The sequence below is a fragment of the Synchiropus splendidus genome, chromosome 6 (genome assembly GCF_027744825.2).
Source record: "Synchiropus splendidus isolate RoL2022-P1 chromosome 6, RoL_Sspl_1.0, whole genome shotgun sequence".
In the NCBI taxonomy this organism is placed as follows: Eukaryota; Metazoa; Chordata; class Actinopteri; order Syngnathiformes; family Callionymidae; genus Synchiropus; species Synchiropus splendidus.
The window spans coordinates 8,003,698-8,018,622 of NC_071339.1; the positions used below are offsets into that span (position 1 = coordinate 8,003,698).

The 14,925-nt window shown below is 42.0% G+C and overlaps 1 protein-coding gene across 3 annotated transcripts in view; it reads right to left on the reverse strand.

Annotated features, from left to right (window-relative positions):
- Positions 1-14,925, reverse strand: part of igsf21a (immunoglobin superfamily, member 21a) — a 212,102-nt gene that overhangs the window by 30,600 nt on the left and 166,577 nt on the right. For all 3 annotated transcript variants that reach the window (XM_053867448.1, XM_053867446.1, XM_053867447.1), the window contains one exon: positions 4,939-5,419. In XM_053867448.1, coding sequence (XP_053723423.1) covers positions 4,939-5,419 — 481 coding nt within the window. The remainder of the gene's footprint in view (positions 1-4,938; positions 5,420-14,925) is intronic.

Here is a 14,925-nt window from a genome sequence, read left to right on the forward strand (position 1 = left end):
TAATAAATCTGTGTATATTTGTTATTTGATTAACTGATCGTAAAGACATCATAAATGCGACATTATAAATCACTGCGGATAACTTTTTTAAAAACTGAACCAAATGTTTTGTCGTTCACTGAATTGGTAAAAACGCTATTTTTTTATCATGAGAAGCAAATCTGTGTCCTGTCCAAGCCGTCCTGACGTGGTCAAACTCTTCATATCCGGCTGGAATGGACAACTTATGTTCCCCAAGCAACAGACGTCAGTCATTATGATGTTTCTTTCGGGATTTTTCCATGAATAACTAAGTGAAAACCATGTTCATGTCCACCTCCAAGATGTGAGATTTCATCTGTCATCTAATGATACGGTGGCTCTCACTCATGGCGGTGCGCCATGCTAGTTATTATGCAGCGAAAACCCTGCTTATCCAATATGTGGTCCAGACCTCAAACAAAGCAGTTGAAAGCTTCTTCAAATATCAACAGCACTTTTTAGACTCCTGTCCAACAACACCCATACCAACATGAGAATGTGACTGGATCACTTGTCCCAAAAACCAAGGCACAACCTTGTGAAAACAGCATGCACTGATATACATTTTACTGATAGTACTTGTATTTATTTGCGCATCATGTACACGCTTTACAATCCACCAGAGACCCAGGTATCACAGTCTGCAAGACATTTGTTAGGATTAGATCTATTCATATTTCAGAAAAAAATTCCAATACAATAACAAAGCAACAGTTGAGGGACATTTTTTGGAGGTTGTCAACTCACACAAACGTGACATAATATACATAATATACCCAATAATATATACATAATACAGCAGCTAGAATTGGACTTCCCACCCTTAGTGAATCCCTCTGTTGCTGTGCACCAGTAATGTGACACGATGGGAACAGTCTATCCCTTCATATTTTTGCCGATTCATTCGCGTAGCTTCCTCAATATAATAATTCTAATACTTAGATGCAGTACTGAAGTTCCCGGGATCATGAGGGTTTTTTTATGAGGGTAATCCATCTTCTAAATCTCCATCTCGGCATGCAAAGTCACTTGTTAAAACTACACGTACATTGGCCATTAATCTTTCTGCACTGGGGTGACCTCTATATTAGTGGTGCTAACAGCCTGTAGTGGGCTGCTAAAAAAAAGGGCTGCTAGGTTCAAGTGCTCGGTAATAACCACCTGGGCCATTGCAATGACAGTCAGCATCACTGCATTCAACAAGCCGAGCGGCAAATATGAAGCCTGATGTAGTTCCTACTTTTCAAAAGGAGATGGCGGCCATCTGTAACTGAATCAGAGTTGCATTTGTCTGTGTGCGTCTATCGAAGTTTGGCGTAAACAGAGATTGAAAACGGCTCCTTCGGGTTGAGGAGACGGGCAGTGTCACACATACCTGGAGTGTGGAGAGAGAGTTTCTCGCTCAGTGCTGAGACAGGATCTTTATTATGTTTGTGGTGTACAGAGCCCATCACAGGCATTTCGATCAATGGCAGTTTATTGTTTTTATTTTCGTGTGTGGGGTTTCTGAGGGATTGAGATAAATTAAAAGATAAACAAAGATATTTAACATAACAATAATAAAATCACCTCTTAAGTTTATGAGTAGTGAATGTTGTGGACATTGTTGCTCTTTGTCGATATTTATTTACATCAGCAACTTTTAATTCATTTGAAATTGAAATAGCAGTACTTTAATTTTCAATTTACAGGAATCCTGTTTGCAGTATTTCATTTGAATATTTCTTTTTCACTGCTGTATTCACTACATGTCCACTTTTTGTCATCAGTTTATATAATTTAATTTGCCTGACCTATATATTCACCTTCACCTTCACCTTCACCTTCTTCTGCCGCTTATCCGGGGTCGGGTCGCGGAGGCAGCATTCGGAGCAAGGAAGCCCAAACTTCCCGGTCCGCACAAACCTCCTCCAGCTCTTCCCGAGGCGTTCCCAGGCCAGACCTGAGACATCATCTATCCAGCGAGTCCTGGGTCTTCCCCGGGGTCTCCTCCCGGTAGGACATGCCCGGAACACCTCCCCAGGGAGGCGTCCAGAGGGCATCCGGATCAGATGCCTGAGCTGGTTCCTCTCGATGTGGAGGAGCAGCGGCTCCACCCCGAGCTCCTCCCGGATGACCGAACTCCTCACCCTATCTCTAAGGGTGCGTCCAGCCACCGTGCGGAGGAAACTCATCTCAGCCGCTTGTATCCGCCATCTCATCCTTTCGGTCATGACCCAAAGCTCGTGACCATAGGTGAAGGTGGGAACGTAGATCGATTGGTAAATCAAGAGTTATATATTTAGTTACAGTAAGTTCCGCACAGTAGAGCGCACCACAATATTTGCCACACGCACTAAATTTAAAGGCTCAATATTCATAAAAATATAAAAATCCATATCTTAGCTGCATCACTTTGAAAGCCACAGTGTTCAAACCGTGAGAAAAAAGAAGCAGCTTAGAGGGTGGAAATTACTCATCTATTGCCTTTAGAATATTTAGTTTGCACGCTTCGTGTAGTCTCGCTGTGGTTCTGGTTTAAGTTTAAATGCAAATATCTATGGTTTTGTGTCATTTGGCAAGGTTTGAGCTTGTAAAACTGTACGTTCATTAGATAGTAATTTAGATTAAAATAAATCAAGTGTGACATTACCACTTCAGTTCTAATATTCGAATAGGATCAGAAACACAAAACAAACGGACATCAGTGTCATGTTCTGTGACACCCTGCATTTCTTTCACTGCATTATATTTGAAAGAAATGATCCATCAGAAAGGAAAACATCGGAAATGACCAAAAAAAAAAGAACAAAAGATAGTTTTTGTATTGCATAGTTGGTTCCCATTTGGGACTTATTGGAAGGGTTAATAAATCCATTGTTTCTAGCCAACTTTATGGGGCCTGCTGGTGCCAAATTTCCTGTGTCCCTCCATCTGTCAATATCAGCTTTTCAGTCCAAAACTGCGACATGATGGAGTAGCCCATTCCGACTAATTGATACTCTGTAGATTCACCCTCATTACCCAGATAAACATATGGAGTCCCGCAGCGAATCTGTTTGGACCAACACAACCAAATACAATATAGGAAATATTTGGATCAGGGAAATAAAGGGAAGTTGTACAGCTGTCCAACAGGAGTTGAAAAATACCTGGTGAAAAGTGTGAAGTCAAAATAAAACGATTGGGTAAATATTTTAGTTTCCATGAGAGATGTATTTTGCAAAGAGTAAAGAGTGCAGTAAGTGTACTTTTCTGAACTCTGTAAGTGATAAGATGATGATCCAGCAAGGGTCTCTTCCTTCATGCCAGTCCATTGCTTTGTTCCGTTCACATGACCACATCTATGCTGCCTGCTCACTCACATTGGCTGTTGTAGCACCCTACCTTTGGCATCACGTTTTTGGAAAAACGCAAAAACATATGGAGAAACACAGTAGCATAACAACATTATAACGTTAGTTGTAATAAATCAGGATCTATGGTTCAAAACTGCTTCCATTTCCAAATTGCATTTAAAAGAAACTACGATGAGAAATTCACAATAGGTAGGGCAGAATAACAGTCTTTCCCCCCATAATCCATAGAAATGATAGTTTCAAAATGTATGTCAAAAAAAAAAAGAATGATAAAGTCAAAATTCAGTGTTATGGTTCAGCTTTATCCAACGACCAAAAAGAGCAAATAAATCTTGACAAATTGTGTCTGAATCTGCCTTGTTGTGACCCTGAATCCTGCGAGGGTTAGAACGATGTGATGCCACTGTGTTTTAGGAATTTGTCAGTTTTGCCAGAGCATGCAGGCATTATGGGATGCAGCATATATCCTGATTTCTATGTTTATATTTTCATCATAGAAATTTTAAAATAAATACTTAAAATAAATCATAAACACAGGAATCGCCTTCTTAGAGGTGAAAACCTTGGGAACAACGATGAGTAAATCATGTTCGCTATAAGGGCACTATGTTCCAAGGTATTTTTTCAATGTATGTAAAAGTTTAATAGACTGTAATAGAGACAGATGATTAAAAACTAGTGTTTTTTTGTGACGATTCAGTAAATGTCAAAAACGTTCCCCTCTGATTTGTTTCTCTACTGCTTCTTTTTTAGCTGTGTTCTATTTGGAGTGTCTTTTTGTACTTTTTTTTTTTTTGGTGGGGGAGTGCTTTGCCACAGTTTTGAAAAATCCTAGCAGAAACCCTGCAGTGTCTTTCCTCTCTACGTCTCTCTATGAATCTGCGAAAAAGTTACTTGATAATACCAACTCCAAAGACGTGACAAACTGGAAACCGGAAATGGGCATATACAAAGGCATCAAGGGGAACCTAAAAACTATCCATGGGAGATGCTTCTCTCCTCTTACAGAGAAGGAAGGGACCACTGGAAACACAAGTGGAGTTGTGTTTTACAAATCATGGAATCATCTCCACAACAACTGTAAAACAACTTGGGATGGCTCCTGTCCATTCACACACTTACGTATGACTGGAGAGCAGTGGTATAACTTGTTGAAAATCCTCATTTCCAACGATATAACATTGGTCAGTGTCTGAATTCTCACCTGACTCTAATTCGGGCTGACTGTGTCAATATCAGCACTTGTCTTGTCAGAGTTATCTTGCAATATCTGTTAAATGAATCGGCCTCTCAGTCACTCACTGCTTTCATTTCATTTTCATAGTGCTTTCAAGCATTCACCACTAAACTTGTATCAGCTGTAACACAATTCAACAGCATCACATGAGACTCAGTGTTTTTCTGTGTACATTTGCGAGGCAGACATAAGGACACCCAGGCGGCTAGCGACTGTCGCAAAGGGATGTAAGGACAAATCAGGTTATCGTCAGACAAGAAGAACTGGAGAAAAGGGTGTTTCAGTCAGAGGAAAGACAGCAGGTGAGCAAAGGTAAAAATGAGGTGAAAGCATCTGACTCACCAAGAGTGACCTCAGTCTGCATGGGCATGGACAACGCCGGGTGTTTGACCTCACAGCTAAACAAGGCATCATTATCCAGCTGGGGGTTGAGGGTCCAAGTGAGTCGGGCCTGCACCACCACAGATCCGTCACTTTGAGGGAATTGAGTGTGGCTAAAGTAGTAGAGTGGGTCTGTGCTGTGCACCCAGCGAGGGAACTCCCGGCTGACCACCGTCTCCGGGATGACCTCTGTGGCGGGACTTGGCTCAGAAGGTTGCTGGCCCTGAGTGTGGCTACGCTTCGGAGGCTCTGTGTAGAGACGCGACGAACGTCCTTCAGGGTCAAGCAGGGAGAGGGAGCGCTGCAGCTTGGTGTCGTCCAGGTCCCGGCTGATGAGTGGCCGGGCTCCCCTCACTCCGGCAGAGCCTCCACCTTGCTCACTGGTGGAGGGTAGGGTGTAAGAAATCACCTCGATGAGCTCTCCGTCACGCTTGAAATAGACCTGGAAACAAGCAGAAGCGAAACAGTGAGATGGAGATGGAAATCAAAACAAACTTTGCTCGTGAAGTGAGATTTGTTGGCCGTGTTTTGCAGTAGGCTGACGAACCATGGTCTGCAAAATAGGGCAAAACTCCTGAAGGCCATGACAAGCTCTCTCGGTCCCCACGTTCACGCTGAGTCACAGAAGTCTCATAGCTATACTGTACAGTGAGGGTGGACTAAAGAGAAGTCAGGCCCTCTGATATCGGCAGCACATGAGACTAGTTGGCTGACGTCACAGTCGGCATTTTAACAGAAAGCGTGTTGTCAAGTGCTAAACTGTATAATACATCCGTCATAGTGAACGTTTGATGATGGCTAATATGGCTGTTAGACAGGATCAATGTTTCCTGTCATAAGCAATTGTGAAAGTCTGTCTGAAGACGGTGATTGAGTCAGGATTCTGAGTCAGAAATGGCCCCCGGTCATAAATGAGGTACTTCAGATGAAACTCACTGTCACTCAGTCTTCAAACCTCTGCTCAGTTTTGATTGTGAGGCGGGCAAAAACGTGAATTCTATTACCCCGGCAAGAGCTACAGCTGTGTAAAAGTCATTTTCCATATTTTATTTTGTTGGCCTTTGGGTCGCACAGTAGATTTTTAGCAAGTCCAAGTCAAATCCCAAGTCCTACAATTGGAGCTAGCTTGCTATGTTTTGCAGTCAGTATCCATCCTACTTAGACCACTGCAATGTTATATCTGAGGAAATCGAGGCATGTCTACGACATCACCAGGATCCATAGCGATTGCTTTGAAATACTAAACTTTATTGACATATACTTTTGCTACTCTGCTACATTTAGCATGAAATTGTAGATGCTGCAAACAACTAGGTTTTCATCTCTGTGTTTACAATAGTAATTTCCTGCTCATTTTCATGGTAAAGTTGCTGAAGATGCAATGTATATTAATAATATTTACAATAAAGAACAGCTGTAGCCAAATGAGAATCACTCTGTTGTCTGACGTTAGCGTTGTGATGGGAAGACTTTCCAGGAGAGAGTCGAGACAGACGGGATAGTCACATCATTGTTTTAAGTATCGCTGACTGAAAACGCAAAGTTGAAAGGTCTATCCAACACAGACGTGTTGTTGGACAGTAAGTTAGCTGACAGTTCACCGGTGCTAATGCTAATGCTCCAGCCATTACGCGGCAGACTTATCTGGATGGATGATGGATTAGATGTCTGATCAACTTGACGTGGTTAATGCAGTGTCTTTGATTCTACACTCGCTGTCATTGCAGGTAGTTGCCGTCACCAAAAAAAAGGGCACTGCCGCAGCCACTGTTGGAGATTGTCAGGTTGAAGGCTGCGGGCCGCTGGGTGCACACACGTGTTGGGGATCAGCAATGGAGACATACAACACTGCACAAGTCACAAACAAAAGAGTCCGAGTCGAGTCTCAAGTCTTTTGTCCTCGAGTCCAAATCAAGTCTCAAGTCACTACTCGGTGCGACTGGAGTCTAAGTTGCAGACTAGTGTCCCCATCTCTGACACAGTGTCCAAGGAGGACCTTGCAGAAATAAAAAGCCACCTTGCAGTCATTAAAAGCTGAATATCCAACCTCAAACACAGAGTTTTAATCCTCACAGAAAACAGGATGAATATAATATATATTATATATGCATTATACACATTAGAAATGCAATGTTGTAGTGCATTCCTCATGTGAATTAGGCTGCCATTCACACAGAAGGTAATGTATTATATACACGAAACCAGATCAATTCACACAAGCAAACTTCGATAGGGTCAATTTAAAAACAGAGAGATCCAACCCTGGAAGAAGATTGGTGATTCTCCAGAAGCTTGTTCAATCTAACCTTTGTATTCACATCAACTTTATTCTAAAACAAAGTCAGTTGGAGCCCGTTCTGTGCCCTTTCACTGCGTAGGTTGTTTGCCAGAGCAGCTGCAACATCATTACATAACAAACTGTTTTCTGTTACTGGGTTGTACTGCAGTATTTATAGCCGACTCTAAAAAATGTAATGCCTGCATCACAGCTGGTTCACATCCGCGTGGGGTGAAGTGCCCTTGCTCAAAGGTAGAGCAGGAGATAGTTTGAGCAGCAGAAGCAGCAGCTCTGTGGTCCCATCGACTTGCTCAGCACCAACCGGATTTGATCTCCAATAATGGGGCTGTGAATTTATAGGATGCTCAAGCAGAAATAACAGTTACGGATCACGCTATCTGGTCCTATCCATCGGTGTTGACCCATTAGGATATGCAATATAGGATATCCTAAAGGGTCCCTTTAGTGAAAGCCAGGGAAGTACATTGAGTGCTTGGCAGGGATTGGTCGTTGGCCATGTTTAAGCAATTTTTATTTTCACTTGTAGAGCCACAATATTGATGTGTGACCGAGGAGTGAGTTCATTCCTCTTGAGGACTGGTCTCAAAATCGCAGACACATGAACAAGTTAACACTGACCTGCACACCTGCTTGATTTGTGCTAGTGTTTTTATTTATTTCTTTTTTCAAGCTCAGTTTCCAGAGTTTGCTTTCTGACAGCTACAACTCGCATTTGTCATGACGTTAGCAAACGCAAAATAGCAATTGCTCGCTCAGTTTGGTACTGAACGTCCTGTGGCCCACATGGAAGTTGAAGTGAAAGAGAGTGGTATACAAACAAAACAAGCAATTCACTGTCACAATAATTTAACTGTGCTGCACTATTGATTCTCTGTGTCACTGTTGTGTATTGATTTGCACTTTCATATTTACTTAAGTAGCGGAACACCAATTACCACACGGTTCACTGGCTGATGCGCTTTCAACATCCATCATCACTTGTGTCTCACCAAGAGGCTAGAAGGTCAGAATTCGATTGTAAAAACGGTGAAAGAGGACACATCCAGCCATCCCCAGTGGCACACAAAACGGTTTATTCAACTGTGATTCAAAAGCCTTCATTAATTATCAAAGCTGGTAGAGCGAGAGCAACGCAAATAGGAAGCACCTGTTGTGTCGCTTCTGTTAGAAATAATAATGTGGGCGCCTAGTTGTGTAGACAGCATGAAGCTACTTCCCTCATACAAACAGAGCAGGACAAAAAAACATAGTTTAGATGAAAAGATTTGAATACCAGATGAACGCAATGAATTAAGCACAGTGGAACCTCGGTTCTCCACCACAATCCGTTGCAGACGGCCATTCGAGAAGCGATTTGTTCTAAATCTGAATGGATTTTCCCCATTACAATGAATGGAAAAAGACATAATGCGTTCCAAGCCTTAAAACAGGCTTTTGTAGGAGTGAATGTAGAGTGTCTGCTGCAGGTGCGCTGTTCCTCTATGTGTGTGGCCGCTGCATGTGGGAGGGGTTGCTGAGTGAGTGACGTCTCTCCAGAAGTGAAGAGGTGCCCGGTGCGTGTCCAGCTCTGAATGTGCGCTTCTGTGCAGTTTGGCTGTGACAAAGTCATAAACCAAGTCACGCTCTGTCCCAGACTCGCCTCATCCCTGTCCCAGCTCCAGCCCACAACAGGACATCAAACCCTGGAGTGAGCGCTCCAGCACCTCCCCTGTGACACTCTACCACGGGTCCAGTGCGGAGACAGGAAAGGTTTTACACCTCAATATGAAACAGTCAGTAAATGTAGCTAACGGGACACGTCTGCATACAGAAGCTGTGTTATAGACAATAACAAAGCGCGTCGTGGGTCAGCTGATCGGTCCACGCACGTTATGTTTTTTCCGTCTTTTTTTGGGACGTTCGAGTTCTGGATTTTTGTTCGAAATCCGAAGCGAAAAAATCTCGAATTTTTTGTTCGAACTCCGATTTGTTCAAAGTCCAGGACGTTCGAAAACCGAGATACCACTGTATATTGAAATTGTATATTGTAGAATAAGCTGTGTCAATGTGAAAACAGTGTTTATATAGAGACGACAAAAAGTAGGTAAGTCAACTGCAAACTGAAATGGCAATTCTTCAACAAAAGTTTGTTATGATAGTTCAGGATGTCATCTGCACAACCAAGTAGAAACAGTGGATAACGTGGATGACACATGTGATGACAGTTAAGGTCCAGCTTTAATCCCAAAAGTAGTGCCATTTTGTCCTTCCCTGTTCGCCCATGCTTAGAATTGCCATTGCATGTGGGTGGGTTGCTGAGAGATGGCTGAGAGATGCCACCACATAGCTCCGCCTCTGGGAAACAGAGCAAAAAATGGTCCAACCACTTCATCTAAATTATATGTTGTTCCTGAAAAATCCAATATAAAATTGGATTTTTATAAAAATAAATACAAAAGTTTTTGGATTGTAACTGTTGGTATTTTGCCAGCAGACAAAATCATGTTATTATTATTCACCAATGCAAGTCACCATCAAAATGAACAAAAACTACCAGGTTTACTAAAGCGAAAATAACCCTCCTGCGAGGGCTTAGACGAGGGTGGAGACCCAGGAGCAGGAAGTAGGAAATGGTACAAACAAAGTCCAAAAATGCATTGAATCAAACAACACTAATGGGAAGGGACCCAGTGTCCAAAAACAAGAACCAAGGGAGTCTCCATCAGAGAAAAACAGGGTGATAAATGTCCAAGAAGTCCAAACAGAAATTCACTCGATGGGTCAGGCACGAGGAGCAGGAACTGAGAACAAGAGAACCAAAATTTGAGAATGAACCAACCAAAATACTCTGCGGCGCTGCCTGTGCCACAAGGTTTACCCCACCTGATAAAAAGTTGCAGCTTACAGTCCAGAAAGTATGGTAAATATTCAAAATAAGTGCAAGGTGCAAGGTCCTTGAGGGTCCCACTCTTCCGGTTCCCTAGTCTCAGCCTTACTGCGGTTTCAGATTGAAGGAGATTGCCTTATTTTTCTTTAACACTGCCAACTAGTCGTCACATTTCTACACCTGTGTGTCACCTGTTACAGCCAGAACACCTCATTTGATGTCTGTGATTCTTTGCGGAGAGAAATTGGAGAGGTTCATATATTTTTTTCTATCCACCCGCTAATGATGCCAAATCTAATTTTCTCAGATTTGCCAGGTTTGACAGCCAGAGATAAGAGAATATGCATTTTGTCTTTCACACTGCTCAAACGCAAATCACTGATTCAATTTCGACAAGTGATTATAGAGCTGCCAAAACAACACGGAGGGTGAGGCGCGCTGCGTCTCCCACAAACAGCTGCACATCACAAGGTGACACGGTTATTTTGTGCTTTGCTGCTTCGAATCAGCGCCTTTCATGATTCTTGTCGCTTTAATTCTTGATAAGATTCAAAGCAAAAGGGAACAAGGCAACACACCACTGATGCAGAACATCAGCAGTGCACTTTTAACTCAATCTGCTGTACCGATACTCGCGCTTATCTTGAGATGCTACAGTATTAAAAGCCCTATCTTTTCTATGAAGCTCCAGAGGACTGTACGTAACAAGGAAAATATTCATGCAGACACACAACTACTAGCACAGTACGCTTCTTTCATGGCCACCTTTGCCCAAAGCAGTGTTTTTCCACCATTTTTAAACCACGTGAAAAAATCCTGAGGCACCCAACCAAAAGAACCTTGGCTAAAGAGCAATTGTGTTAACTCCAAAGTCCTGTAGAAAATCCATTTTCATTTGTGAAAATATTTCGCTACTGACACTCGGCTATTCTGGCATTATATTTGCAGAAAGAAATTGCAGAAACAAATGTCTCCAGAAAGGGGTGGGGCAATATGGCAAAAATATATCACTAGTTATTTATTTAAAATAACTGTTTATACATAAAATGTATTTTATGTTTTGAGACTGACTTGCACGTTTCTGGTGAGTGTTAGTCCTGAAGGAAAAAACAAGAATCTGACAATTTAGGGCAAATATCTTTCTAGTTGAAACTAGACGCACTGCAGTGTGTCGTCGTTCCGACAAGAAGAACTCCATCGTCTTTCGTAAAGATGTGTGGTCAAGTTAAAGGCGCACTATGTTTAAAAACAACTCCAGGTTGCTCATTTAACCGGCTTCTTCACTGTGAGTGTGTGGGCAGAGGAGCACTACAGCGAGTGACGGATGAGTCAGCGCTTCAGCACAGATCTATAGTGTATAAAAAGAATGTGAACGAAACCATGTAATATGGTCAACACGTTCTAATTGTTCATGATTTAAAGTAATCATATTTCCCACCCCTGTCTTAGGTGAAGTTAGGTGAAGCTGGATCATTTGCCACGGCTCACCCGCCAGTTTGTCACCGCACACTTGTGTGCCGTGTCACACCAGTTGGAAAACGCTGGTCTAGAACATAGGTTTAAACAATACCTCAGCAGGAACTGAAAGGGCTCTCACATAAGTGAGTCATGCTTCCTCACAGTGGCATTTCATCGTGTTCACAAAAGCACAAACTCAGTATTTCTTCGGTGTTCTAAAGATTATGACCGTGCTTTATGAAGCTTCATAAACCCAGTAATACTTTTCACAAGTACAACAAAATCTTGTATCATTTTGAAACCCGGATTTCTCCTCCTGAGCCCTGGAAATCATGATTTTTTTTTATCCAGTAATAGAATTTGTGCGTAGCTAAATTTGGAGTCTTTTCAGCGAATAATAATAATAAATGAACAATGGTGTTTAATAATTATTCTTTTCTTGAAGAAAAAAAAAAGTGGCAAAGGCTGCTCCATCTGTTAGCCATAATGGGAACAAAATGCTTGTCTGAAACAGACATTTTTGTCACAATGATTACAGATTTTTTCATGGGCTCATTCATGTACACCATTTTGGTTCTCTATTGAACCTGGAATCCACGACAGCAACCTCCTCTAGGATGGAAATGCTGCTGCTAAACTCTTCTCTCTCAACACAATGGGGATCTAAAACTGTTTCTCATGACTTTGAAGAACAGCAACATATCATTTTTAAACAGAAAGTCTTTTCGAACTACTTTGCCATGGCTGTTATTAGAGCCTACAAGTGCTGGAAGAAACTTGTGTGTGTAAAGATGGGTGCAGTCCACCTCCCAGACTGACCACTGCTCAGTGTGCCATGAATAACAGCATAGCGCTTGTAGTCGGAGCTAACCAGCCGTGAAACCTGAAAGGTCTCTGGCACACTCGGTCTGTGCTGGAGACGCAGTAAGCCACCGCATATATGACTCTTTTGAGAGTCTCTGCATGGACTCTGATTCAGGATCATTTTGTCTCTCCTTTTTAGAATAAAAATAAATGTAAAATCCCCTTTGCTATAAAACCATGAATCATTGCTGATCTGGAAGCCTGAACTTGTGCATGATCCGTCTCTCTGTATATAGTCTTGATTCTCATAATAATATATTTCACAAACTGTGGTGCTGGCGACTTTAAAATGCTGGAAAGGCTATCACATTGACTCCTGAGTCAAGTTTATATAGTCTCACTGGGTGGCATCTAATTTTGTCGGACGGACAATGGCATAACTTCAGCTCAAGCAGGAGAGGAAGATGCACACGACGAACATAAAAACTTGAGGAAATCTTTCAAAAACAATATGAATTGTTTGGGGTGTTTGCGTGTTTAAACAAAACAAAGCTGCACCGTGTGACTGGGCTTTGTTAAGCTATCCACATTATCGATTCGGGTGCAGTCATGTTGAGTGGGAGAAGCTCGCTGGGTTGGCAGTTTGGCAACCTAAATTTGGATGCATCCAAACCCTCCTGGCGACATGTATTGAGTGACAAATTCAGCGACTTCTTTGAGGTCAGGCACTGTACGAAAAGTACGAAACACCGCCAGCTTCAGCGCTGACCTCTGTGTCAACATGGGACGCGAACATCACGTGAAGATTGTCGCTATTTGAAGCCTTAGGAGTGAGAATGTGTCACAAATAAAATAAAAAAAATCACCAAGCTGAAACAAATTTCTGGACTAAAGCTGTGCTTCAGAGAGCTTCATTTTCCTGGAAAATAGAGTTCAATGAAACGACCTGATGCTGCCCCCCAAAAACACCCCTCACTCTCTCATGACAACGTCTCAACAATTACACCGTCAGAAAATTAAACAAAAGCAGCTGCATCGCCGTCAAATGATCCTAATAAAACACAAGGCCAAGATGATTCAGGGCGAGAGCACAACCTGAAGATGAGTACAAAGGAGTTGATGGGACAGTTTCATCAGCCTGCCTTCTTTTTATGAACTGTTATTTTCTTCCCTCTTTTCAATCAGAGCTCGCTTGTGCTCTGAAGATGTTCTCATGAGTGGTACTGGGAGGCTGTTAGTGACATGTCAATGGTGGGGGATTGGATGCAGACAGATCATTATTTTAAGCTGAATACTTCATCTGACAGTTGAAACATGTCGCAACACGAAACCTATCACCAACTCAACACTATTTAAAATACTACTGCATTTATTAAGCTAGAAATGAATGAGGAGCGAACAACTCTATTGAGTGGGTCAAAACAGAAAATTCCAAATATGAAATGCAATATTTGAAATATAGATCTCTTTGACTATACACCACATACATATACACTGAAAAGGAAGCATGGGCTGGAACAGTTAACAGACGAAAGCAAACCAAAGGTAATATCTGTGAGCACAAGTTGTTGTGCTCTAGAACTTGGCAAAACTCAAAGATGCATCAGGTTTCCGCGTTCGGAAATTCCTGACAAATATTTGTTGAATCTACATAGTTTGTTTTATGAATATGAACAAAGCTTTGAACGAAATTGGCAATTGAAAAAATACTGTAGGCATTTCCTGCTTGAGATTATTATAGAAAATGATGACATGGATAACTACCACAATCAAAAGTCACTCTCAAAGTGCCCTCAAAGACACGCCAGCTTCTGGTTGTTTTCCCCATTATTACCAGTGGATTCGTAACAATATGACCACTGAAAATGGCTCTCACAACACTCATTTCACAACAAGCCCCTGGGCAGCTACAATGACTGAGACCTGATGGTGTAGCTCATCTAAATGGTAAAGATATGGTTTATCTAAATGGCAACGGGAGTCATTTCAAGTCGGAGTGGAGCATCAACATTGGTGTAAATACTGAAAAAACAAATAATGAGCTGCTGTTGTAAAGCATGACAGTGAACAACCACGTGCTACAGAATGATTCCAGTCCAGATATTAATACTCACATAAAAGACGCTCATTTATCCCCTTTCTACAAACAAAAGTGAACACCTCCGTTTACGTTAAGTTACTGTCATTGATCATATACTTCCATGTGTTCTTTACATTGGTTTTGCTGTTCACCAACACTCCAAAACCAACATGGTGATTGTGGAAGAAGCATTGATAATAAAACACTTGCACAAAAGACAAAACAGAGGCAGTGCTGGAGGCGGTCGCTGGTGAGGCAGTGAAAAATAAATCTCAACTGGTTAACTCCCAGAGCATCAAATAGCGACTAAGTTCAAGTGTGCTTTTGCTTCTCAGAATGATGCCGGGGTCCTCTTTCAGTGTTGCATAGCACATTAAGCTTTCAATTGAGGCACATGAGCCACCCTCCACGGCACGCACTGATGCCATGGGTTGCTAAAAA